Raw genomic sequence first — 25270 nt, 5'->3', positions numbered from 1 at the left:
AAACTAGTGAAGAATGAAAGAGACTGAGAGAGAATAATCTGGACAGACACCTTTTGTGGTACTTTGTTACTTGGGCTGTTTGTGGGGCTGCCCTCAAATATGTTTTGGAGACAGAAGCTGATAATTGTCACTGGTCATGAAAATGCTGCATTGGCTGCCAGTGAGCTACTAAGCCGAAATTTAGGGTGTTAGTACTAGCATATAAAGTTCTAAATGGCTTGGGACCCAGGTACCCAAAACTGCCTTCCCCAATGTCAATGATATTAGATCCTATGGCTGGCAGGTCAGTTCTTACTGGTAGTGCTGTCACTGGGGCTTGGCATTGACCAATGACAAGGTCTTTTCATTGATGGTCCCATTGCTGTAGAGTGCCCTCACTGGTAAGGTGTGTCTGTCTCCCTCATTATTGACTTTCAGCTGGAATTTATGACATTCCTGCTTACCTAAGTGTTTGATGGCTGAAGTCACTGTTGTTGGCAACACTGAAGTCACTGGTTGAGAGAATCTTTGAACTGTTCTTTCTTTAAAAGTTTTTTAAAATTGTTTTTATTATTGATTTGTTTGTCACACTGGGCTCTTTAGGGAGGAAAGGTGGAATAAAAATAAAATAAAAAAATATATAAATAAATATATTTATATATAAATAAATTCATCCATACATAGCAGGGCATTCAGAACCAATATCCTCCACTCATAGTCTGAAGTGGTACAATCCATTCTACTACCTTAGGTTGGAGGAACCTGTTTTTCTGTACTGGGGTGTGTGGCACGTATGAACAAAATTCACTGAGAAAGATGACACATTATTGGGATAGTGGACACATTGAGATTTTTGAGAGAGCGCCATGGGTGCTTCTCTTCCATCTCCCTACATGCACATGCACACAGTGGATCTAACATATCGGAGTGTGCACAGCATTGCCTTCTCAATTCCTCTGACAGTTCATTCTCTTCTCCTGTGACACCCCACTTTGTTCTCCCTGCCTCCCCCAGTTGCTCTGTTTAACTCCCCTGAAGTCTTCCATATCTCTCCACTTTCCCTCTTAGCTTCTCAGTTGCTCAGTCTACTTTCTGTTTGGCTGCTCAGATTGCAGCCTGAGCCTTGAAAATCACATAGATTTCAGAGAGGAAGTTGGGGAGACCATTGCCCTCCTACCTTCCTCCTTCAGTTCTATAACAGTCCTCACCACTTCATGATGAAAAGGGCCATGGGGAGAGCTCAGAGGCTTCACAGGCACCAAGAGAAGACCTCAAGGGTCCCATTGGGGACCCTAGAGTTAAAAGGTTGCAGCAAAGGGATTAGAAGCCTTCCCTGGTTTCTAGGAATGTGAATCATCGTTGGAGGGTCTAGGAATGACTAATACCATAGGAACTAATAGACAGTCCGTAAAAACTCTGTAAGAAGTTTTAACAATTTACTCTACATTCTTATATGACTTACAAGAATCTTAATAAACAGATAATCAAAAGGGGGTGAGCGGGTGAAATAAAATGCTCGGGGTAGTATGAACCCCAAATAGCACACAAACTGCCTCATGGGTCAAATGTTTGCTGCCCTGAACTTAGTTCAGCTGTGCATGGACTGAAGGGTTTGTTCGATTTGAGTCTGGCCTCTGCTTATTAAAGTGACCATTACATGATGTAGGCATAACTTCATAATCTAATTTGCTGTAGTACATAGTTATCTTAAAGGCTTAAGGGGAGGGGAAGTTGATTTACTGTTGTCATGAAGCAGCTGTGTATATTTAGCATGGTTTCTAGTTAGTCACACTAAAGTCTTTTTTTGTAATATAAAAAAAAGAATAGCAGACATAGAACTGCATGAATTCAGAGTATGCCGTGTGTAAAAATACATTTCAAGAGGCAACGAAATGGTTAGGAGCTCTCCTAAAATAGCTGGAAGCAGCACAGGAAGCAAAATATGATGTAATGCTCATTCCGTGGGCAGTCACAGAAACTGACATGATTAATTTCTGCTCACCCTCTCTTCTTCCTTTCCTAAGTGCTGGTGGCAGTTGCTAATAAACATAGTCAGGATTTCATCCTGCTGCTGGTGACTGAACCAACTTAGGATGTCTGCATTCAAACCCATTTCAATGAGAAACCCTAAACATCATTACTTCAATTCACTGGGTGTGAATTTCTGGAATGAGTGCAAGCATGTGCAGCTCATTTTGCTTGATTTGCTCACCCCCCCTCCCCGCCCCCTGCTCACATGCCAATAAATAAGTGGTGCCAGCTGGTTTTTACAGGTGCAGCCCTTTGAGTTTCTGCAGATGAATTCTGTGATTTCAGGAAGACAGGTATAAAAGCTGCAGGATGTAGCGCATGGAGGCAATTTAGTGTATATAAAGGAGTAGTGACTTGCAAAAATGCCTTATTTTTGGAAAATATTAACTCGATTGCTTGCCTAATTGCTTTCCATCATTTATATGCAACTGCTGTTGTTCAGACTAGCAAAGAATCAAACCATACCCTAGCTATATGGGCAGTTGCTTATCCCAAGAGGTATTCTAACAGACTCAGCTTTCCTTTCACAAACAGCTATTTATCTCATCTCACCTGTTTTACTTAACTTTATGAGTATCAGTAGAATCTTAATAGAGTCTGGCATGAATCCAGACTGTCCCTGAAGGGCTCATTCCATTTACAGAAGGGACTGAAACACCCAGCGGCAGGAGGGCAGGTGATTTTTACTTATTTACACTTCCCAATGCAACTTTTCAAACCATCTCCTACATTGTTCTGAAAGGTCTCCTAACCTTCCAGAGCAGCTTGTTAAGGAAAGGAGGAATTGGCAATCAACCCTTCCCCATAGCAGGACCATCCGTGTGCAGAGTTCCACACAAATACTCTACATCAAACCCAATGTGTCTTAATATTTCAAAACTTTTTTTCTGTACTGGGGTGTGTTGCATGTATAAACAATATTCACTGAGAAAGGTCAGCTAAATTATGTCCTAATGATTCATGTGATTTTAGGGTTGGACACAACCTAAAGGTAATTACGATTCAAAAGGAGGAGACATTTCAGAAACATAAACCATTTATACCTCAGAGACCTGCTTCTAATGAAATATCTGACTCATTGTGTTGGTGAGGTAACCCTCAAGCACATCAAATCCACAGCGGTTGTTCCATCTACGATATAATGGCAGAAGCCAGGTATCAAATCCACATGTAGCTTAGATTTGAAATTCCTTTTTCTTTTGAACACTCACATTTAATTCAGCCTCCTGAAATACCACTTTAACCAAACAGTCTGAACAGATTAGCCCATATATTAGAATAATGCAATATATGACATTCTCAAGCAATCTAAGCAATAGGGCAGAGGGGTATAAACATTTATCATGCAAGAAGTGCCTTCAGAATCAGATTAGTTTCATAATACTAGCAAAACCTTTTTCATTTATTTATGCATTAGAAGGCAAACATATGTGGCTTGTCATTATTATTATTATTGTGTACTAGAATACTGCTTTCTTGTTTTTCTTTAATTCCAGATCAACTGAAACATATAATATTATTAGCACACTAGTGGACAGTTCCCCAGGCTATATAATTCCTGAAGTCTGAAACATGCAGAAGGGAATCTCTTCCTTAGACAATTGTTTCTAAAGACTGTTGTGAGGTGGCCTTTAAAATATTTATTTTACAATATTGTGATCAGAAGGCTTTCTTACTGAAGAAAGTACTATATAATACATGGGGTTTATCTCCAGTTTCAAAAGTAGTGTATGGCAGGCTCATACAGTTTACAATTATCATTATACTTGTACAAATGGACAGTGGGTTTTACATATTATTTCAATAGTTTTGTGAAAGCACTAAATTCTTAAAATTGGAACAAGTATGGCCCTTTGTATTCAGCACTGAGTTGTTCTCTGCAGCAAACTGAAAGTTATCACTGGGATTTTGTAATCTACAATGTACAAGTGGATCCCCCTCCTGTGTGACCTAATCAAATGCACTTCATACAGATATTTGTGTGTATCAAATGCCAAGAGACCATGAATTCATATACTATCTGAGAAAGTGAACTTATGGTTTTGAAACAAGTCAGTTTAGTTTTTCAACATTAACCCCTACTTTTTTCTTTACAGTTTGAAGAACTTCATTTCCAATTTATGTTGTGCTTGTCTCTGTCCTTTTAACTGCAGGAGTTATGTTTCTAGATTTTATATGCTGAAGGTGACAGTAGACCAAGAATTTACTAGGTTTCCCCCCTTTATTCCAGTAACTTTGCTTCTGATAAGTTGATGACTCAGGGGTCAGCAAACTTTTTCAGCAGGGGGGCTGGTCCACTGTCCTTCAGACCTTGGGGGGGGGGCAGACTATATTTTGAAGAAGAAAAATGAACGAATTCATATGCCCCACAAATAACCCAGACATGCATTTTAAATAAAAGGACACATTCTACTCATGTAAAAACACGCTGATTCCTGGACCATCCGCAGGCTGGATTTAGAAGGCGATTGGGCCGGATCTGGCCCCTGGGCCTTAGTTTGTCTACCCATGGTTAATGTAAATTCTGTTGTTGCTGCTATATAGTTGTTTTTTTTTGGGGGGGGTGGCTTATATTTTGCAGTGGACAGGACTGGGATGAGCTTCATGTAGCATTAAAGAGTTATTTTCCCATTTTTCCCTAGCAGCATCCATTATCCTGGCCTTGGAAGATTAATTTGAATTTGAAAGATTAACCTTGATTAATTTGAAAAAAGAAAGTCAATCAGTTCTGTGTTCATTTGTGTATTGAAGCCCTGATCATTCAAATGTGATGAATTGAGCTGCCTCTTTGACATGGAAAGAACAGACACGCCCAGTTGTATTTTTGGAAAAAAAACTGCTGTGTTGTCTGAATTGGCTATTTTGTCAATTTTGCAAGCAACCTTCATACAGATCAAATTCTTGGATATCTGAAAATACTGTAATCTGGCCTAAAACAATTTTGGTTACAGTAGAGAGAAATGTATAGTCTGACTCACTAGAGTACAGTGGTACCTCGGGTTACATACGCTTCAGGTTACATATGCGAGGTACCACTGTATTTAATATCTATGACTTGTACTTTTGTAATATTGGCAAACTAGTCTGTGATGTTGCATGCAGAAGAAAGGTATTACAGTCCAAAACATTATTTAGGATAAAATAAAAATCTCCCGTTATGATTAAATTGTCATAGGACAGTACCTGTAGATGTTGAAAATGTGACCGGAAGTCTACATTGGTGTCATAAATATTTATGATTGCTAATTTTTACCCAGCAGCGTAATATAAAATGAACTTCAGGGTCCTTGATTTCCTTCTCTAGTTGCAAAGTTTAAGATTCGCAAAGCAGGATAACTACCCCTTTGGCTTTTTGAGAGAGAGATCGCAGTCATAAGCCTCACTTACTCAGCACTCACATAATGTATGCCTGCCTGTTTTAGGAATGTGGCTGTCTTCACTGAGGACAATTTCTGCTCTCAATTTTTTAAACCTGTGGTTAACACTAGTTTGTATTTAATGAGGTGCCCCAGGAAATTCATGGAAATTGGAGAGGTAGGCATAGCAGTATTCTCTGAAAATTAGTGTACTGGGGGAGTGCAACAGAGAGATGAGCCCCATCAATTTCAGGATTCACTATTCGTTTTTAGGCCCGAGAAGGCTAATTCTTATGTAAAAATTTGCAGAGGTGGAGGCAATGGGAATAGAAAACTAGGTAATATTCTTCACATACCAGAAGAAACAAAAATGTTAAGACATTAGCAGCACTATATGTAACATGTTATCCCGGTCAGATCTAAAAAAATTATTGGGAAGGAGAACAGTTGATAAATTATCTTTAAAAACGGAGGGAGTAATAATAATAATAATAATAATAATAATAATAATAATAATAATAAAGAAAGATTAAAATATTCAGATTATAGGAGTGGGACTTGCTTCTTGCCTTGAAACACAAATTTCCTAATTTGCTTCCAGGGAAGGAGCACCAATCCATCCAATATTACAAAGGGAGAGGTTGTTCCAGCCTGCCAACAAACTTGGCCCCAAACTTGGCCATTCCAAGCTATCAAAAGTGAGAGGCTGTGGGGAACCAAAGCTGAAATGTGCCTATTCAACATCATTACAGCAGGAAGGGAGCATAGCTGTTAACTTTTCCCTTTTCTTGCGAGGAATCCTATTTGGAATAAGGGAATTTCCCTCAAAGAAAGGGAAACACTGACAGCTATGGAAGGGAGAGAGGAAAAGGGAACCATTCTGGGGCCTTTACATTATATTAGTTTAACATTGCACACGCCTACAAAGACCAGCTCTGAATTAATCACAGTCCTCTTCCAGTTAATATCCATTTCACATATGACAACTAGGACAAAAGTGAGTTGAGGTTGGTCCAGTGTGTGTGTTGTGAAAGGGAGAGATGAGTTTTATAAAACGATATTTCTCATGGGCCATACCTAGTAAACTCTAAGCCTGTTGTGCAGATCAAGCAAGCACTGGTGGTATGATGGAAGTGAAAAGGGGTGTTATGACCAGCAGCCACCACCACCCCACAAATTTTTTACGTTAGAAGTGAATTGAAGGAACTGAAAAAGGAATGAAGATATTGTGTGAGGTGTGGAGGGGGCAGGATGGAGAAAGCGTAAAGGGAATTCCAACAAAAGAGAGATAAAATGTTATGGCAGGAGAGGCTGTCTGTTCAGCCTTTGTCCCAAGAGATAACATCAAGCCATATGTTTGAAGGAAATTAGCATGGTGTATTTCACATCAATCTTTAGCTGGTTGTTGCGTAAGGAAGTCCTCGACTGATGCTGCATTGCGGAAGGCCCTTATGTGGCCTGCATGTCAAAGACAAAAGATTTCTGGACGTCAGATGTAAAAGCTTGTGTTTCTGTCTCTTGCCATCTGGCCTACCTCTGAAAACAACTCTCAACCACCTATTTTGGGTGGTTGGGGAATATCATAATGCACGCATTATTACAGTCAACCCAATGAAACATTTCCTTCTCTCTTGCATATTTGAGAATATCTTCCTTGGTGGGGAATTAGAGGAATTTTACAGCAAAGGCTATAGGAGTGGCCTCCTTCCTGTGTGTGAGATAAAAGATCTAGGAGCTTGATATCCAATTCAAGGGATAAACCCAAAACAGCATGCAATGGAGAGCCAGTGAAATTTGTGGGGTTCCCAACAATTCCTATATTGTTCTGGTGAGAGTTTGAGGTGTTTCACAAGCAGCCTTGATATCAGCCTACAGGGCCTCGTATATTAATGATCTCTCCCCCAGTCCTTTGTGCCAGCCATGTTTCACCTATTCCTAATGGGTTGTTTATTGTATCCACTGAGATCTGTAGCACATCCACTGATTTTTTTAATATTGTTTTTAAATCTGCTGCCATTTTTTTTTTAAAGTGCAGAAGAAAACCCTCCTTTGCTTCTTCTGAAGCAGAGTTGGGGGAATAGTGCTCTTAGGCCCTGGTGGGGAGGCAGCCTTAGGCCCTTGGGGAACTGCAGAATTGTGGCCCATTAGCACAGTTAATGAAGGAGATTAAGGTGTGAATGCCACCCATCTGCCTTCAGTGAGGTTCACAAGGATTCAAAAGAGGTACATTTGCTTTTAGGCACCGAGAAACACAGCTTGAAAAGGCAGCTCATCTAGGCGTGTCTGATCCCATCTCCATCTTAGCAGGAAGTCTCTTGGCTGTCTGTCTCTCAGCTTGTGGTACTCTTTTGCTGTTCTTGTTCAGTAGAAATAATGGAATAAAAAATAAAGCAGAATCAAACTTTTGAGGGGCTGAATGTTTTCTTAAAGAACAACTTGGACAAGCTGACGAATCTGTCTACAATTTACTTTACAGGGTGAAGAAGGAGCTAAAGGAGAAAATGGCACCCCTGGTTTTCCCGGTGAGAAGGTGAGTTTCCTGCCTTTGACCTCTCGAGTTGCAGTGATATAATTCAATCGGTGCTATTAAACGTAAAAATAAAAAAAAAATAGGATGTTTGGCAAAAGAGTCTTATATTGTTGACATCCTGAGGACCAAAATAGTTTAATATATGTAAACTAACACTGGTGTTTGTTACCATTTAAAAACATAGTAGAAGCTACTTTTTAAAAAACCCGACAAATCAGATTTTCCCACCTGTCTTGGGAGGCCTCGACCTTGACTGTCAGCTACAAAAGCTGAGGCTGCTGAATAGACTCTTGCTTGCACCCTGCCTCTTAACACAGGCCATTTCGCAACCTGAGGTGAAAAAATCATTTACACACGTAAATCATAAGACTTGTCATGGCCAACCAAAAAATGGGTCACTAGAGGGGTGAAATATGAGGTGATGAATAGTAAACCAGTTCAGTGAATTCTTCGATAGATCAACTTGGAAAACGCAGAATAAGAATGAGCTAATGTGTAGTCCCTGCTTATCTATGCCATATTGCAATATACGTTGTAGGCATTTCTCATCTCTGTGTTGTTTCATTTGTACATTTAGTAAAATCATACCATACAGTGCAAAAATTATCTTGTTCTCTCTCTCTCCCCATGCCACCCTGAAGGTGGCAACTGCTTATTTATGGCTCAACAGATCATCTTCAGTATAAAAAGATCTCCCTGTCTTCCTGGGAAAAAAATTACAGGCCTTTTCTATTTCATAATAAGTGACAGGCAAATTGTCATCATATTAAAACGGAAGAGAGATTATATGAAATTTGGAATTGGCACTGTAAAAGCGCAAAGCCAATTGCTGTTACGTGAAGGAGGGGAAGGAATCTGATAAAATATGCAAGGCATGAATTGCTTGTATAATGGAATGTCTTGAGTAGAAAGATTAGTCAAAATAAGTATTCAAAAACAAAAGTAGTGGAAAATTGTCTGTCTGACTCTGTATCTAGTCTGATAATGTTCTAAGCTAACATATTAGCAAGCACATACTCATACCCAATCTTTAGACCTAGCTCATTCACTGTTTTCTGAAAAAAGAAAACGGATCTGATATTTCCCATTTTTAAAAAATAAAAGTATAGGTTTTAAGTATGTAATTATTTTAGTTTATTTGTACCCCAGTTTTCTAAATGCATTTGTTGTTTAGTCGTTTAGTTGTGTCCGACTCTTCGTGACCCCATGGACCTAAAGTAGCTCTAAAAAACCACCAAACCAACCACAATAATAAAAATTAAGATTTCTCTGTTTGTTCTCCCTTCTTCTCAGCACACCTTACTTCTTCTTTTTCTTCTTTTTTTGAGGAGCCTGATCTGGCATGTATCACTGAAACCTGGGTGGGTGAACAGGGTGGAGTTGGTCTCACCCAGCTGTGCCCACCTCAGCCAGCACACTGTTATAAGAAAAATATTGCTCCCTTTCCCTTATGGGGTATCTAAGAGCCCGTATAGAGTCCTTAAGTAGGTTCTCTATCGGTAGGAGAAAATAACAGAGGCCAACCAGAGAATATTGAGAAGCAAAGCAGCTAGTAAGCATGTTCTTTATTAAACTGTTGCAACAGGGTCCCCCAATCCCCCACGCAGGGAGGGAGGAGAGGAACCCAGAACATTGGTGTGCAAGCTCTTATATAGACTTGAAATTGCCTAGCCTGTAGCTCAAGACCACCCCCAAAACATCATTCATGCATCACAGAAAGAGGTGGTCCCCAGCAGAAATTTGAGTGTGTTGCTTCTCTCCTGTCTGCCAGTATACCTGATAATGCCTTATCTGATTGCCTGAGAGCCTGGCCATTCCTTTGAGATGGTAAATACTTAGTTCCTGAATCTCTTATGCATATTGATAGTGTGCTCAGCATAACAGATACTTGCCAGACTGTATTTACAGGGAGGTGTAAGTCCCTACAGTCTAAAGACAATTGGAAAGCTTTTCCCATTTCCTTCCTCCTCCCAGAGACATATTTGAGGTCAATTTGGGAGAGTCAAAGTGGCTTCAGGATTGTTCTCCTGTACTATTTCAGACACATGGCTTATATACTTATGTATGTGTTTACCTTGTATATTTATGAACTTTTTAAATATATATAAGACCTTAGAATTCCTATAACAACACCTTCCTAAAACACACTTTTCCTGTCACCTCACACCTAGCTACCCTGGCAACCTTCTAAACCCCCAGTCTCCTTTCACACCTCAGGGTGTGGGGAAGGACAGTTCTCTTGCGTTGTCAATGGCGCTGTATTGTTTCTCAACAGCCCTAGCTTGGCCAGGCAACTTTGCCTAGGCTAGCTCAGGAATTTCTCTTTAGCTTGTATTTCTCCCTTCACATCCCAAATAATCAAAGTCCTGCCATTTATTAATTTCTAGGGTTTAGGGGGGTCCCCCTTCAAACTCAGAACACCATTATTGTTCCATTCACAGAACCTTAGTCTTCACTATTTCAACAGCATCTGCCCCTTGCAGAGTGTGCATTTCCACAATATTATGTATTTATTGCAGACTCTTTTAATATATTCACTCTCTGTGAGGTAGAGAAAGCAAATAATTCATCAGGATTGAAATTGAAATGAATAAAACTGACACTTGCATACGGAGGCGACTTTTACAATCTGGGTTACTTCTGGACCTGAACAGTAATGTTTCATTTTTACAAAGTTAGTGTCTCAGCCTTGCAAGGGCTGTGTAATGGATTGTGAAAACTGAGCTTGTTTCATTAAAAAGCTCTGAATTGGAATGCTTGGCTGTTTTGCCCCAGCGCTACACTCTTGTTTGACTCAAGACCAGTATGTTTAGTGTTAATGCAGTACTGGTTTGCCTTTAGGCCACCATACAAATTCCTTTTATAGGAATAAACAAAGGTGTCTTAAATGTTATACATCTTAAATATGCAAATGTCTATCATACAGGCAGTCATCAGGATCAACAACTATGTGTGCACATTTTGAGGCAAACCTATATTTGCTCCCATATTATGTGTGAAATGGCCATTTGTGGTCACAAGTGTTTAAAGAACATTTTTCCAGTGCTGACTTGGTTGTTAACAGCCTACTAGAACATTCTCAGGACTTTTAAGCTAAGTTACATTTGTTGAGACCACCTGCTAAGCAGTGTTACGTAAATAAAAACATTTCTTTCTTGATTTTTCACACATATTTGCTTCAAGATTTAGCTGTTTTAAATGCCTTGAAGCATTCATTTTAGAAACAAGCATCTGAGTAATCTTCAAAAAACAAAGACACACAGATAGGAAACACAAAAAAGATGTCTTTGCAAGTCTACTTGTACACTGGCTCTTCTTTTTGTTTGCAAAACCTTTTAAGAGATTAATATTCTCTTAGAATGCAAAATATTTTCTAATAGATGCAAAATATTCTAAGTGTGCTCAGTTGCATATTTCTATCAGCTATACAGTCAAAGAGACAATTTGCAGAGATATTGCAGGCCTGGGCAAAACCAATTTGGCAATGTGCTTGCTATCTTAAAATGTCTTTATCAAAATAGATAAATGCCCGTGGGAAATTGATGTTGATCTGGACACTCTAGGGCATGTTCTAGAGTGCCAGAACCTCTGGATTTGCATTTCAGACTGCAACTCCTCACAAATCACTCTGGAGGACTCCTTGATTTTTTTGAAGAAGCTTTTCAGGGGACAGAATGCGCTCTAGCAGGAAGGAGAATAAGAAGCCTCTCAGCTTGGATCCTTATATCATCTTGCTTAATTTATTAGCCCAGGTCACAAGCATCCCCGTAACACAATGAGCCTGAATTAAATTTATGCAGAACAATAAAGGGCTTTGAAATTATTATTTTTTACTGAAATGAAAGAATGATATGCAAGAATAGTATGCAAAGATGAAGTCTCATCGAACAAGGAATATGGCCATATGTTCAAATTTAAACACACTGAAAATGCCACCGGATGTAATTATCTACATCCTGAGATTCAGACATATTTTCACATTCAGGGCCAAGTAATGTGTATAGAATTGTTGATATATGACTTTCTGCTGTACAGTTTATTTTCTGTGTTTTTTTCTTACACCTGTTTTCTGATGCCACACACTGAAGTAATCACTACTCTCTCACCGAAGCACTTCTTTGCTAGTTGTTTATCCTGTGGGATTCAGAACTGCATGCTTAAAACCAAAGAGCAGTCTAATTCCCACCACAATAAATTGTTTCAGCATCATCTTTAGACCCTTTTGAAAGCTGTGAGTGAAAAAGAGGAAATGGTTTACCATGGTTAAATGCATTTTCTATTGTACGGCATGAAGCTATGCAACAAGACAGGGTAGGCAAAAGAGTAGTTAACAGCATGGACCTTTGTCTTCTGTAATGGTAATGTGAACCCAGTGACCTGTTTGGTCACTTCCCAAAAAATATAATAGCAGCTGTGAGAAACTTTTATTTCAGGAATTTCTTCTGGAAGAGACAAAAATGAGACTGCAGAAATTCCCTCAAAATGTGGTCAACAGAAAGCCACATCACCATTTGATGGTACTTTATAGGGTCACATGAGATTCTACTGAACAGTTGGATGCTGTTTTTGTTAAGCCAAGCAATAATCTCCAAGCAAGATGTTTTAAAGCACCCCCAATTCCAAAGCATGACTCATTTGTGTCCTTGTTTCTTAAAAGTGGAATGCTCAGTTTTAGTGCTAATTGCTTACAGACATCTCCATTCTGAAAATTCACTAGTATCAATTTTGTTAAATGAAGCAATGCAAGCATACTCAGTGGTAGCACAGAAGCACCCACACCTTGCAACTGTTGGATATACACATTTCCTCACTTTCACCAGGTAGGACACGTGTTTCCCTTGACAAGTAAGATGTTGAGTGACTTAAAAAAGGAGGAGGCAAGGGTTGTATGGATAGTGGATCTGTATTTTTGGAAGGACCTCTCTGCATAGAGATCTATCACTCATTCCAACCCCCATCAATGATCCAGCATCACCAACAAGTTGTGTATCACCAGTGAGTCTTTGCTGGTGTAACTACATCTGGGATGTCCAACAGGTCGATGGCAATCTACCGGTCGATCGCTGGGCTTTCCTGGTCTATCACGTGATCCTGATAGATGCCCACCCCACCCCCCAAAGCTCAACAACTCTGATCAATTCGCCCCCAAAAAAGCTTAACAACTTTGGTCAATACAATGAGTAGATCACTGCCAGGTGTTGTTTTGTTTTAGTGGGAGCAGATCGCAGTCTCTTGGAAGTTGGGCATCCCTGAACTACATCTATGTATTTTATACAGTAAATATAGAATGTTTATATTCTAGCATTGCCTGTGGTTGAATTTTCTGACATGCTAAACTGTGGTTAATGTGAACCAGACAGGGAACATATGAAAGCAGGAGGAGGCTAGACTTAGTCTTGTAACTCTAAACAATGATTTAGCATTATATTCAGCTGTAGCCATAGATTCTTGGGATGTTTCCAAGCTGCACAATAATATCACATGTAAAATATATAATGGCTGTGCAGGTTCCTAGGGCCTGCATGTAAATGCTGGGCTGCCTGATGTCCTTTATGATAGCTTAGATCACGGGTGTCAAACACAAGGCCCGTGGGCCGAATGCGGCCCGCCAGACCTCGTCATGTGGCCCATGTAGCCGCTGCCGGCCGCCAGCCTTCACCTTTTATTCTCGTGTTTTTGTTGTTGTTGTTTTGACACAAGAAAGTTTACATGGTGCGGCTCCCTACTCGCCTCCCCCCATCACTCTTAAGGACGTGGCTGCTGCTTCAAATGTCCCTGCGTCTCTCAACTTGCGCCTTCGTCGTCAGGGGCCGAAGCGAGGCGGGCAGCTGGCTTTTCTCTCCTGCTCACTGCTCAAAAAGAGCAAGCGGAAGGTCAGGTCTCTCCGCGCCGCGGAGGGGGAGTCTTTCTCCTCGGAGAAACTTTTTTATTCCAGCCTTGGATCTTTTCGCAGGGAAAGTTCCGGGTGGGGGGGTAGGGAGGCGCTTGGACATGCAGCTTTAAATTGTTGGCCGTGCCTGGAAAGTACAGAGGAAATGTAAGCCCAGAGTGCCCTAAATATTCTACAACAGCCTTTTCCAAACTGGTAACTTCTTGATGTTTTGAACTACAACTCCCATCAGTCCCAAACATCAGATTGGCAATAGGTTGGGGAAGGCTGCTCTATAGACACCATATTTTATATATTGGGCAAATATGCTCATACTTCTATAAATATCCAGACTATTCTAGCCCTTAGTGTTACAGTTGGGTTAGAAAATATTAGATTGTTCTATCTATATAAGTAAGATGGGATAATGGAGAACATTGCTATCATTTCTTCATAATTCCACATAAAATGTTTCCAATTAGTTAGTTAATGGCTGATGGATAATCCAGTTTATATAATTTGCTTCAGGGAGAAGATGGTCTGATTGGTGCTCCTGGTGCTCCTGGTGGTTTTGGTGAAAAGGTAGAACCGATTTATATCAATTTATTGCAGCTCTGTGTTTCTTATTTCTCTCATTCTATTCCTTTCTGTTTTCCAGAAGTAGCAAGAGTAGAATGTTGGGTTTGGCTGCAAAAATCCCTTGAACTCACTGAATAGCTGTATCAAAGTTCCCATGTTCTGATCAAACTCAGTGGGTTGCTGTGACAATAAAATGCATTCCAAACTTCTTGATGGAAGGTCAAATATAAGTAGATGAATACACCAAAAGGTGGTCCAGAGATAGCAAGAAGAAAAACACAATGTTGGCTTCTTCCCAGTCTAATGTTGTGTAAAAACATGGGGCCCATTGTTTGATGCTAACCAGTAGAGTAATAGTGTTCTTTTAAGCACCAGTGGAATGTGCATTGAACATGACAAAATATGTTTTGTGTATATTTGGTAATTAAAAGGTCATGATTATTGTGCAGTACTTTATATCAGTGAATCTACTGATAGAAAAAAATTCATCTTTCCCAGATTTAGAGGGACTATCCAACTTCCGTATTGTGATTTTTCATAAGATGCATTCAAACACTGCTTCCAGAATCTATTCTTGAGACCACACAGCCTCTTCATTCTAGTGTAATTGATATTGTACACACAGCTTAATATCCAGGCTTATGCATTTACATTTTCTCAGCTTGAGATCTCTAGATAAGCAATATGTTCTACTTGCTGCAAGAACACATCATATCAATAAGACTGGGTATGCTGTTAAAATATTTTTTAAAATTCTTCACATTTGCCCAAGAAATGTTTATAATATATGTAGGCATTTTTGTTTAAAATCTATAACATTTTCCAGGTTTGCAACAGTTAAACAAACCTCTTTCACTTGTGTGTGTGCACGCATCTTTTTATGTGTCTCTGTTGCTTATACCATATAAGAATTTTTCCAGTTAACCCCTATTTTTCAGATCTATCAATGAAGCATTGTTTTACAGGAAATAAGAGCTTGGGTGGCTATTTTGAATGACCATTTTCAAACAAAAAGGCAGTAAAATGCCTGTCTCTCAGCTACTCCATTGCTAATAAAAAGTCTGCCGCTAGAAATAGCACTCAGTGTTTTATCTACCATGAATAGTAAAATGGTGATCATAGCTATTAAGTTAGATTGTTTCTGTGCATGGCATTCATATGTCTGTTGAGAACACAAGAAAAGGGAATAGGATCAGTGAAATAGTGAACTATTGGAGATTATAACCACCCAGAGGTACTTTAACAGGACGTAAGGTGGTAAGTTCTGTCTATACATCTCAAATATATAGGATCATAAGGAAGTGTGAAGGTTTGCAGGCCTCTTTTCTGTTTGTTAAATATAAAGATGGTCCAAGCTATTTTGATCAAACTTGCAATTGTCAGGTACCTCATGGGGATATTAGATTTGAAATGGCGAGTTATTCTATGCAAACCTTTATTGTTATATTTTTATCTTCCCTGCTTTAATAAAAGGAAAATGTTTCAGAACGTGAAGGATGAAGGTCCTTTGAGGCTTGGTTTTTGTATATATAGAAGCCCCATCTCAATCATTGTTATGAGTCAAAATATATTCTGTAATTCTTTTAAGAAGTCAGTAATTAGCTATCCTTCCTCTTACATAGAAACACAAAAGGGGAAATGTAAAGCAGTATCCATTGCTTCAATGTGTTGAAATGGTTGTTTTAGAAGTTTTGCATGCTACTGACTTCTTACATTGCTTCCAAAACCAGGGTGAACATGGCTTGAAGGGTGACAAAGGTGAAGTTGGAGAAAAGGTAAATAATACTGTATTTTATAAACTGATGTTATTTGATATTACTGTATATTGGCTTAATTATTTCTACCTTCACCTGAGACCCATTCCTCACTATTTCAGATGCAAAACTCCTACTTTATAGAACGGCCTAGTTCGCATGTCACATTAACCTATAGATTAAAGCATGCTTCTCATTCCCATCTAAACCATACTTTGTTCAATGGCTTATTGTGAACTAGGCCACTGATAGAGCACTTCAGTGCAAGGCTTCTGCTGTTCAGTCTAGTAATAAGAAAACTGTTTTCAAATATGTGACATTTACTGTTTGAATTGAATTTATAACTATTGTTCATATTTCATCATAAACCTAGCCTTGACAAAACACTTGGTAACCAATGTTACAAGGTACTGATGTTGCCAGCAGTAATTTATTGTATATTTGCACTTAGGACTGCCAGCTAACCCTTTTTCATAGATTCATGTACCAACTATAGCTGCAATCACTAGAGGAATCTCATGTCCATCATCAGACGTGATGCATGGTGAACTCCATGTGATTTCCAACATCAGCTTCAAAAGGGATTTCTGCAATCTCACAATTCACAGTAGTCATGTGAACAGGCATTATTGGTGGGTGCCAGTTTTATTTGTGTCTCTATCCCATCCTCACTGGGTTACAACCTTGCTAGTAGCTTCATGGACTCCTGGGGCCGGCTGAGTGACTGAACTGGATTTGAGCAGGTGACATGTTTAGTGGTTATTTTTTAGAAGGTTTAGGTTGATGTAGCATAGGGAACAGGCTGAATACATGCTTCATTTTAAAGGCTCTCAGATGACAAAAAAGTTTGCTGTGTGGGCTTGGTGCATGTGGCACCTAGACTAGGACAGATTTTATTTGCTTAAAGGTAAAGGGACCCCTGACCATTAGGTCCAGTCGTGGCCGACTCTGGGGTTGCGGTGCTCATCTCGCTTTATTGGCCGAGGGAGCCAGTGTACAGCTTCTGGGTCATGTGGCCAACATGACTAAGCACACAGAAATGCCGTTTACCTTCCTGCTGGAGCGGTTCCTATTTATCTACTTGCACTTTGATGTGCTTTCGAACTGTTAGGTTGGCAGGAGCAGGGACTGAGCAATGGGAGCTCACCCCGTTGCGGGGATTTGAACCGTGACCTTCTGATCGGCAAGTCCTAGGCTCAGTGGTTTAACCCACAGTGCCACCCGCGTCCCTTTATTTGCTTAGGATGTTACTATTGTGGATTGGCTTGAGCTGACATTTTTTCCTGCATGTGTAGGACCAGGGGACACTTTCCTAGTGTACAAATGCTGCTTGTAACTCTTCAAGTTTTGAAATTTGATCGAAACCCACAGACAGGTCCGATGACTGCACCTCTTCGAAGCAGATCGTTTTTGCATCTAAAAATGAAGTATACAACAGATTAAAAATAACTTTGACCATCTAGGAATGCAAATGATACTGCAAAAAGAGAAAAGTTGTTATCAACTTCCATTATTACTAGCAGTTGTGAGATGGATAAAAGGGACATGCTTGGATGATATCTGAGCATGTTTTTATTTTTAAATAATTCTCAATTAACCTTTTAATGATTTTAAGTGGCTTCCCAGCAGCTGTGTCAAAGCATCCTTATGTCTTACAATTGTATTTTATTTGGACACCGGGTTGGGATGGCTGCAGCTGCTGCTGCCACTCTGGCTGCACTATTTGTGTTCAGTTTTCCTTCACTCTAATGCAGACTTTGAAAAAATGTGCAGTCACAAATGCTAATAGCTTTCTGGTTTTGGTCTTGATTCTAACAAGTGTTTTGTGGTTGTCCAAAATATTATAGGAATCTCTGAGTGCTTAAACAGAGTTTGACATTCAGCAGTCCTTTAGTGCATAGATGCTGATAATAATCTATAGCTCTTCAAAATATACTGTTGTAATGGAATTGCCTCTGACAAGGAAAGCCAGAAGTGTGTGCGTGCGCATTTGTGTGTGTGTTTGTGTTTGAGAGAGAGAGAGAGAGAGAGAGAAAGAAAGAGGGAGAGAGAGGTTGAAGAAAGGAATGTGTCAAACACCTATTCACTGAGGAAATTTAAACATCCCATTTTACACACAGTTGGGGCCCAAGCATCATTTTGGGGCAAGTGCAAACTTGTAACATGGGCCTTAACCACCACCCCTCCCTGCCCCATATATACAATATCATGAGTCATGAAATAAGTTTCTATTTGAATTTGGAACTAACATTTTCTACATTTCTGAAATTGAACCACTAAGAATTTTCAACCATGCTCCAAAACAGCACTCCTTCCCCCTCCCCCCATGCAGTGGCCCCTTTCATGTGTCACACTAGGCTGTAGATTTTTGAAATCAGAAGTGGGGAACCTGCGGACCTCTAGACTTCAACCCCCATCAGTTCCAGCCAGCATGGCCAGTGCTCAGTGATAGTTCCACCATATATGGAGGGCCACAGGTTCCCAGTCCTTGTTTGAAACCATTGACCTGGCTTTATACTGGTCCCACAGATGCACAGGTCATAGTATGGCTTGCCATGTCATGCAAACCCAGATCGTGGCTTGTTTGCTTCCAACTACGATCTGGGTTTGCATGACACGGCAAACCACAAACAGTAATCCAGATGTAAGCCAAGAACAAACATTGGTGCAGTTATGACTTACCACTGTCGTGTGCTGTGGCTTGTTCATGCTGTGCACATCACCTTGTGGGGTTAAGGAATCCTGTGCTGGGGGCAGGAGGCAAGTTCATGATTAAGCCTTGGTTTAAAACAAACTGGCACAGTGTGAGACGCAAACCAGCTCAGTATCAGATTTGGTGGCAAGTAATGGAGTGAAGGGGATGCAGGTGGGTTAAAGCCTCAGTGCCTAGGACTTGCCGATCGAAAGGTCGACGGTTTGAATCCCTGCAGCGGGGTGTGCTCCCGCTGCTCGGTCCCAGCGCCTGCCAACCTAGCAGTTCGAAAGCACCTCCGGGTGCAAGTAGATAAATAGGGACCGCTTACCAGCGGGAAGGTAAACGCCAGAGCAGCGATGTCACGCTGCCCACGTGACCCGGAAGTGTCTCCGGACAGCGCTGGCCCCTGGCCTCTTAAGTGAGATGGGCGCACAACCCCAGAGTCTGTCAAGACTGGCCCGTACGGGCAGGGGTACCTTTACCTTTACCTTTAGTGGAGTGAAGTGAGGTCCTTTTGATTCCCTTTGCACTCCCAAGCATGGATTAAAGTGGCAAGGGCAGAAGGATGTGCATTAATAACAAAAAACAGCTTTGCCCTACAGATGGGCTAGGGAAGCCATCCTGGACACAATCCTACATGCTGCACTTCTCTGATTAAGCCTATTACCATCTGCTTTGTGTGGACAGATGTCTGAGGGTGACTATTAATGTGAGCCAACACCTGTGTGGAGTACGTCTCATGGAGGAAGGTTCTTGTGAATGGCTGCATTGTGACAGCTCTTGGCTTTAAAGTTTAAGTCCTCCCCACATCTTTCTGCAGTAACTGCTCTCATTTTTTGCACATTTTCAGAACCAGCACTCTTGAAAGTATGTAAGACTGGGGAACAGAAGCTGTAAAAACCTGAAGTAACCATATGTTAGCACTTACTTATAATGGAGTTTTGCTCAGGAAACACGTTGGTGGGTCAAAAATGTTGAGAGCTCTGATGGTCCTGTGGGGGGTGCGGGAGCAAACAGGGCAGTATCTTGGTAGATCAGAAAAAAAGATATATAGCAGTTTGTTTGCAAAGCGACTATTTTGAATATTGTGGTCTCTGATCTTTAGAATGAGCCATTTTTAATTTGTGGGGTGTTGTTGGTTGTTTTGGTTGAGGGAGATGTGTCGTGAGAGGAGAGGAGCTGGGGGAACCATTACAGGAGACAGCCACTGGGAAGATACCATTTTCTGCCAAAGAAGATAAGCTCCCTCACTTGAGGATGAGTGTGAACCCACTTTTACCCATTTGTTTTGCAGTGAATGAAAGTTGAACCAAACACACTCCATTTGGTTCAGTTTTTCATTTGTTACAAAACTAATGAAGTGGTTGTTAACATGACTTAGCTTGACTGGACACTTTAAAGTTCAGGATAATTTGTCAAAGATGAGAGTGTTGTAGCAGTAGAACATATATTGCTGTATTGTAGTTGGCAAGTGTGGTGTGTTACTCTGACAAATAAGTCTGCAGAGCTCAGGCCAAGGGCTTATTTCTCTTTCATGCTTGCAAGGAACCCCCTATTCTGAGAAGAGCAAATTATGGAAGCCTGCAGCATATTACAACTGAATTTGGCCAAAACAAATTAATGTATATAATTGGCAATAAAAGAATGTTCTGACAAGAAAAAACTAAAGAGGACAGGGTAGTAAAATATTGTTCTTGTGGCCAATTTGGGACTGTGCCACAACATACAGATTACTATTTGTATGTGAGCAATACCCTTCTTGAAAACAGCTTGCAGCGCTTTATTTTTGTTCTGAGAACGATAAAAAGTTAAGTTTATTAGAGAACAGAAATTGATTTCCACTTGCAGCAGCAAATATCCAGGTGCAAATAGTCTATGGGGGGGGGGGGGAATTTGACCTATATAAAATCAATAAAGTATTTCTAGCGAAGAACGTGGCCTCTAGTGCATCAGTTTTGTAGTGGGCTATTGATTTTCCAGTGTTTAATAATGGTATGTGTAACATGATGAGAAAAATAAAAATTGAAACAAAATGTAAAAGGAGAAACAGCATTACCTTCTTTGCTCTCAGAGCGCTAGACATCTATGAGTTCATGTTGCAAGAAATACTGGAGGTAAGAAGATTCATTAATTCTAAATGAAAAGTCAAAATTAAAAGTAAGTCCATTTCTCGTTGAGAAAATGATGCTGTCCGATTTAATAGATATTTACTTGGAAAGAAGTCCTACTGTGATCGATAGGGCTTACTCCAAAGAAATTGTGCATAGGATTTAAGCCTTATAAAAATGTCTATCAGTCAGATATTTAACTGCCAGAAGTAACTCTCCTGCAAAATAGAGAACCTAAGTAGATAATACTGTTGCATGCCACCCCCAATCTCTGAGTGATGCAAGATTCTGGGTGTTTCAAGTGCTTTACCTAGGGTTTGTGTTTCCTTTCGGAAATGAGGCACAGCAGAGACTGTGGTGTCCTTATGATACATGGTTTATTGACACATATTTACAACCTGAGCCTACAATGGAGGCATTCACAGCACTGACACCCCAAGAGGGTCTTGCTTCTCCTGTAGGCATACCAGTAGCTCTGGATTCAGATGGACATCAGCCATGGCTCTGACCCTCTCCTCAGCTAGCTGCCTTTAACAGACCTTTTGTCCTATGTCGCACTCCAGCAAACTCTAAACTCTGAAGCCTGGCTTTTGTTATTCTTACTCATTCTGAGCAGACGAAGGGTCCTCACGCACTGGTCTTTAGTTTTTCAATCAAAACAAACATCAATTCAGGTTTTCTGCAGATTTATGTTTGCTCCAATGCTGCTTTAAAGACTGGGGTTTTGCGGGGAAAGCTCCAGAGCCAAAAAAAAAAAAAAGCCGCTTGGACACTGAGCTTTAAAGTGCAGACTGTGTCTGGAAGAGCGGAGAAAAGGTAAGTGTGGATTAGCCTATAGTTGCCTTGTTGGGCTTAGGCAGAGGTGACCCAGATTCTATTCTGCCATGAAACTCACTGGGTGATATTGGGTCAGGCGCTATCTCATAGGATAGTTTTCCTTACAAGTTTGTTGCAGCAGCAAAACGGGGCAGGGGAAATCTACGTACACTGCTCTGAGCTTTTCAAACAAAGGCTGGAATGGAAGTATAACAAATTAATAAACTTGCAGAAATATAAACTGAGAGGTCACACTGGTATCAGAAGCTTGTGAAGCTGAGGCTTTACAATACATGCTCACCAGTCCATCACACATTTGACATTGTTGTAATCGCTGTGCGGAATCTGCTAGTCTCTAAACAACAATTGTAGCAGTCTGCTGAATCCACAGTAAATGTTGATGTCTTAAAAATGCATTATGTGAGAGTAATGCCATTTGTCAGCTACTGACAGGAAAAGATTGGTTCCTGACTTACCTTTTAAAAGAAAAGGGAACGGGGCTAGTTTCTGTTTCTTGTAAGGACTCGAATGTTCTCCAGCTAGAAATCAGAAATCAATCTTAAAATATGATTTATTGACCTATTGTGTGAGCAGTAAGGGTGCTTTCAAAATTTGCTTTTCTTATATTCTTCTGGTTGTTTGTCACCAAAGCCTTTTTGGTCATGCCTTCCTGAAAAACACTGCATAAGACCCTCTCCCTATTGTTTTAGTTTTGCAAAGGAGATATAAATATCCCAGAAGAAGGCAGAAGAGTGGGGATGTGGGGTGGGGATCAAGGCTGTGTGATCCCTGGAGAGATGTCTCCATCCCCTTTTCTTGTTTATTACTTATATTCTATTCTCAAGGTTTTTCATTTTACTGTGAGAGCATCCTTCCAGTAATTCTGGGAGCAGTCTGGTTCAGTCAGCATGAATGCAACTAGGGAATGCCTCCAAGCTGGAGAGCCTTCATACCAGATCTCTGTCTGCAAACCAGAACAAAGGCCTAAAGGCCTGTGTCTTCAGCTCAGTGTTCCAATTTGCTAAATTCAAACATCTGGAGGGGAAATGACTGACTATCACTGTTATCTGGACCCAATTTATATGGAGTTGTAAACTGGCAGTCATGAAAATGCAAGACTAATTATAGAATTTAGGCCTGTAAGTGACCTTAAGTGTCATGTATTTCATCCGCTACTCATAATCACATCTAAGGCAGGTGCTTGTCTAATCTGTTTTTAAAATCTCTCATTTATGGATTCAGCAGTGTCCCCCTTGCACTTTGTTATACTGCAAATATTGTTGTTATAAAAATATTTGTACATGAAAATTCTCAGCATCTAAGATGGCGACCTTTCTGCTAAAGACCATTTGTAGGAATTTAAAGTCTTTTATGTGAGAAGACAAATAATCGTGTTCTTCAGAGATCTATGCTTTATTCATAGCATCCCAAATAACTTGCAAGTTCAGGTACCTGCCGCACTTCACTTGGCAGAGACGTGGAGCAGGACCTTTATAAATTAGTAGTAATGACTGGATTACTAGTAGTAGTAATTTTGTTGCCAAATTTAGGGCAGGTGTAGTGAACATGTGGCTCTCCAGGTATTGTAGGACTACAACCCACATCATCTCTAACCAATAGCTACACTGGCTGAGGCTGATGGGATTTGGAGTTGACAACATTTGGAGGGCCACAGGTTTCTCACACCCAATTTTGGGTCATGAAGGTATCATAATACTGCGGCTTTTAAACCCCCTCCCCCAATGATGGACCAGCATGACTTCCTATGACTTTTTATCCAATTACTTTGTTCAGGGTTAAGAATAGGCAGCGTTTGTTTTGTAAATGTCATTCTAGTAAGGACTGCTGGTAGGAGACGTGAGAAATGCTTGAATTCCTCTCAGATATCATGTTGGCTACCTCAGTGCTCTTAAAAGCAAAGACAGGGAGTGTTTTTCTTCCCTCTAATTTGTTGTCAGTACAAGATGGGGAGAAAATGAGGTGAAATAGTGAAGGCATCATCATGTGGGGAGTGTGTGCACCAAGTAGGGGGGAAACGTAGGGAAATAAGTTTGAGGCCTAGAGTCTTCTCCTGAGGCACTCTCCTGTCTCTAAAGGGCTTTTAAAAGGCCACTGAGTGTATTCATTGGTTTTGGCCAGGGTGATTTGGATATGGAGTTCTGAGATATCAGCTGAAGTAGTGGCAGAAGCTGGATGTTTGGAGATGAGCTGTGGAGGACTGTGTGCTAGAGGATGGGGAGAACTACTCAGTCGCTTGCGCAGCAGGGGAACTCCCCATTTTCATATGGTGAGAATATGAATGGAGTGGGTCCATGCACAGCACAGCAAGGTGGTCATTTAATTGTTTACTGCCAAATGTACACCTTGCAACAAAGTCCATGTGTATTCTGCCGCCACTCAATCCTGAAGTCTTGCATCAGTATGGCAGTTTAAGTTGCAAACTTGGCAGTGCTATCTAGTGTTGCCACATGGTGAACCAGGCATGGATCTGTTCAACTCGCCATCTAGTCACACCTGTTTACCAACTGGCCTTGATATGTATTCATTTCTTTCTCACTGCAGTTCCTTGTGAAGTGCTTGTAGTTCTAAACACCAAGTACACTCAAGGGGTGGTGTGTGTGTGTGTTGAACACTGTAATGTTAGACTGGCAGTTCTGTTAATGGTGACCCATGCAACATGGGGATAGAGCCCCTACAGCAGCAACAACAAAAAGCTGCTTCCGTGAATACGAATTCCCCCCACCAGCCATTATTGGAACTGTTTTGTGGCACTCTTGGAATTCAGTAGAAAATTATAAAAAGGCACAGGGCTCTTAGAAGTAATGAGCAGTAATGTGGAAAAAGTGAAGGATAGGATGGGTTTGTTTGTAGACTCAAGGAAATAATAAAGACTTCAAGGGAAGAAGAATGCACCATATTCACTGAATGAAACCAGAGTTTCTAACAATTGCTTCCTTATTCTTTGTTCTCTGCTTGCCTTTCCACTCTTCCATTTCCATCTGGCTTTCTCTCTTCCCTTCCCCGGCTGCCACTAGCCTTGGTTCTACAACACTTTTCTAGCTCAGACAGCCCCAATTAATGGTTTGCAACTCCACAACAATTGTAGGACATCAGTTTTAAGGTTCTAGAATTAGAACATAAACAATGTTTACAAAATAAAATAAAAACACTTATAAAATATTTTATAAATTTGCCAGCCTGCAAAACATTAAACTGGGTATATAGTAGTAGGCATAAAATTTGGAAGAAAATTCCAGGGTTAGTTAGGCTTTGATATGCTGGAAGTCAAGTACACCTGTATTGTTTACACTGGAAAAATAGCTTTGAGTTAAAAACATGGAGCAGAAATCATCTAGTTGAGTCAACTTAGTTCTGGACTGTTACGATAACAGAACTAAAGTGATGAATAATATAGAGACTCTTCTTTGATATTGTACTGCTTTTTAAAGGGCTAAGTTTCAACTTTGGTAGATATGGGAGTTTAGAGAAACATAACCCCTTTCATTTTTCAGGAATAGCATTCATTCTCAGAACCTAGTGAATCTACATTTTA

General features: G+C 40.4%; 1 protein-coding gene across 7 annotated transcripts in view; it reads left to right on the top strand.

The window, feature by feature from the left end:
* The window catches only part of COL19A1 (collagen type XIX alpha 1 chain), a gene marked incomplete at its 3' end in the record, with an annotated part of 191241 nt that overhangs the window by 67751 nt on the left and 98220 nt on the right, over nt 1–25270 (top strand). For all 7 annotated transcript variants that reach the window (XM_081906050.1, XM_081906051.1, XM_081906052.1 and 4 more), the window contains exons 10-12: nt 7843–7896; nt 14294–14347; nt 16075–16119. In XM_081906050.1, the coding sequence (XP_081762176.1) occupies nt 7843–7896; nt 14294–14347; nt 16075–16119 (153 nt within the window). The remainder of the gene's footprint in view (nt 1–7842; nt 7897–14293; nt 14348–16074; nt 16120–25270) is intronic.

Source organism: Podarcis melisellensis, assembly GCF_964234715.1.
Source record: "Podarcis melisellensis genome assembly, chromosome: 3".
NCBI classification, from domain to species: domain Eukaryota; kingdom Metazoa; phylum Chordata; class Lepidosauria; order Squamata; family Lacertidae; genus Podarcis; species Podarcis melisellensis.
This window is presented reverse-complemented; position numbering and strand designations above follow the sequence as displayed.